This window comes from Lipotes vexillifer, unplaced genomic scaffold, assembly GCF_000442215.2.
Source record: "Lipotes vexillifer unplaced genomic scaffold, Lipotes_vexillifer_v1.1 scaffold240, whole genome shotgun sequence".
NCBI lineage: Eukaryota > Metazoa > Chordata > Mammalia > Artiodactyla > Lipotidae > Lipotes > Lipotes vexillifer.
In genome coordinates, this window is record NW_006797481.1 from 10,375,416 (window position 1) to 10,378,249 (window position 2,834).

Genomic DNA, 2,834 nt, shown 5'->3' on the forward strand with positions numbered 1-2,834 from the left:
TGTCCACCCTTCTTCCACTGAAATACTCTCCTGGTTTTCTTCCTATAAAACTGTCTGAAAAATACTCCTCAGTTCCCTCCATAACCTTAAATTTTTGTGTTCCTCAGGTTCTTTTCTCTCAGAAGTAGATTTATTGCTACTAGCTATTTAACAGCTAAGCAAAGGATGTTAAAATAGTTTCTAGTTTTCCCTGTCTTCCGAAGTTAAAGACATACTACATAAGCTCCTGTGCTTAAATAAAAGTCAAAGTAAAACACATGGGATACTTTTCCCCACTGCATATGAGAAAATACATCTAACATGCAAAAGATTCTATATTCCCAACCAAAACAGTTATTTCTCTACAGCAACACAAGACAAAAAGATATTTTCAATATTTCTGCGCAGATTTTCATTGAGCTTCGCTTCAAGCTCACCTAGTTCTTCTTCTGCTTTTCTAACATCTTTTTGTAATTCAAGTCTAGACTTCCTTGTATCATAATAGCCTCCAGTTAAAGCACCCCGATGACTAACTTGGTCACCTATAAACAAAACATAAGAAAATTAGTAATTCTGTATAACAACTTCTTTATTCAATAATAAACTGATTAATAATCAAATGACTAATCTAAAGCCTTTACCTATTTAATAAGAATGTAAAAGTTAAGAGTTTAAGTCACTCTGGAAAAAATTTTGCTTTACAATATTAACATTTGCATTAAAAAAATATACCTTCTAGGTGAGCCTGAACATCCGCCAGAAAGGAAAGAAGTGTTAAAGACCAATAGGAACATGTCAACAGGACACAGAACCTAGCTTGAAATCCCCACTAGCCACAACCGGGAAAAGCTGAAAATCAAAAATAATGATGGCAATGTGATAATACACTGATTTTAAAAAAGAAGTCCATGAATCATAGCAATACATAAAAAAGAAAAAAGGAGGGGGCTCTTTACAGAAGAGTGACAGCTAATAAATATAGAAGCAATCACAGAATTTTAGAACCACCGTTTAGAAACCCCCAATGTATTAACTTGAGTCAAGCAAGGGTCACCAAAGGATGCTAAACCACTGGTGAAGAAGTTTGGGGGAACCTGATATTCATGTATTCTTAAAGGATAATCCCACATATCACTTATTAATTACAAAGAGGATAGGGCATCTTTACAACCAAGATTTGTTAGTGGTCAAACCTGGCATCAGTAACAGTGGGACACATTGTGTAGTGCAATAAGAAGTACACATCACTCATGCCAAGAATGCTTAACCTAAACCTAATGAAGAGAAAGCAGTAAGATAATCCAGAACACAAGTCTTTCTTTGAGAAAGTGAATTTCTTGGGGTGGGAGGAAAACAGGAGACCTGTCCTATACTGAAACTGAAAGAATCTAAAGAAAAGGCATTGAATGCATCCTTGATTGGATCCTGGATAGAAAAATATTTTTGGACAACTAAGAAAATTTGAGGACTCCCTTGAGGCTCAATTGTTAAGAATCTGCCTGCCAATGCAGGGGACATGGCTTTGAGCCCTGGTCCGGGAAGATCCCACATGCCATGGAGCAACTAAGCCCGCGAGCCACAACTACTGAAGCCTGTGGGCCTAGAGCCCGTGCTCCACAACACGAGAAGCCACCGCAATGAGAAGCACGTGCACTGCAACGCAGAGTAGCCCCTGCTCACAGCAACTACAGAAAGCCCGTGCGCAGCAACGAAGACCCAAATGAGGCCAAAAATAAATAAATAAAATATAACATTTTGAGAACAGGTCTGGAGGCTTCACCAAAGAACCAAAGGAAGTCCATGGTGCAAAAAAGGTTAAGAAACTCTACTATACATCAAATGATTATACTTAAGAGACATCAACTAAATATAAAGAGGTTGACCCTTTTTACATTCTGACTTGAATAAACCAACTATTTTAAAAATGAGAAATAACTGGACATGAATTTTCAAACACTCTTAAAACTAAAATGGAATTTATTTGTTCAAAGCTAAGAATTATTATTACAAACCTTCCAGGGTAATGCAGTCCATAGTGAAAGCACGGGCCAACTGGGTTGAAACTTCCATACTACGACAAATAAGTGTTTTTCCAAACACATGTTTGAAAGCTTTGTCAAATCTGGGATTGTACCTCAATTTACTTATCATAGGAATAGCATCCTAAAAATGAATATTTTGCAAGCAAGCAAAGAGATCAAAACACAGTTAATTAAAATGTGTTAGCAGAATCATGAATTACATCTTCCTGAAATACCAACAAAATACCTTTATATTTCAAAACTGTTGGTTTTTATACTGAAAAAAGTTAGAAAAATCATTCTACTGAAATATACTGGAAATTGTGCTCATGTAAATGATCCAGGTTTTCAATACTAGAGTACAGTGATAAAGAGCTTAGTGGCTCTGGAGCCAGACTGCTCAAGTTCAAATCCCAGTTCTGCTGTTCAGATGTGTGCTCTGGACAAGTTGCTTAACTTCTCTATATAACAGTCACTTCATCTATAAAACTGCAATAACAACAGTACCTTCCTGACAAAGTTGTTAAGTCTAGGCAAGTTATATATGTGGAACACTTAGGATAGCCTCTGTCACATAGAAGGGCCAAATGTAAACTAGTAGTATTTCCTCAAAATATTTTCATTTTATTTTATCTCTCTCTATCTACAGATATATAACCTAAGTTAGATATTCAGAAAAAAAATTTTTCAGATGAAATTTATTTTCCCTTTTTTCTCTCGACTGGCAACAGAATTTTCAGAATTTTTAAATTAAGAAATATGGGCTCGGGCTTCCCTGGTGGCGCAGTGGTTGAGAGTCCGCCTGCCGATGCAGGGGATACGGGTTCGTGCCCC

The 2,834-nt window shown here is 36.7% G+C and overlaps 1 protein-coding gene across 1 annotated transcript in view; it reads right to left on the reverse strand.

Moving 5' to 3' along the window:
* SMC3 (structural maintenance of chromosomes 3) overlaps positions 1-2,834 on the reverse strand; it is a 32,246-nt gene that overhangs the window by 7,192 nt on the left and 22,220 nt on the right. The window contains exons 18-19 of the mRNA XM_007469637.1: positions 1,992-2,142; positions 369-521 (exon numbers count right to left, since the gene is read on the reverse strand). Coding sequence (XP_007469699.1) covers positions 369-521; positions 1,992-2,142 — 304 coding nt within the window. The remainder of the gene's footprint in view (positions 1-368; positions 522-1,991; positions 2,143-2,834) is intronic.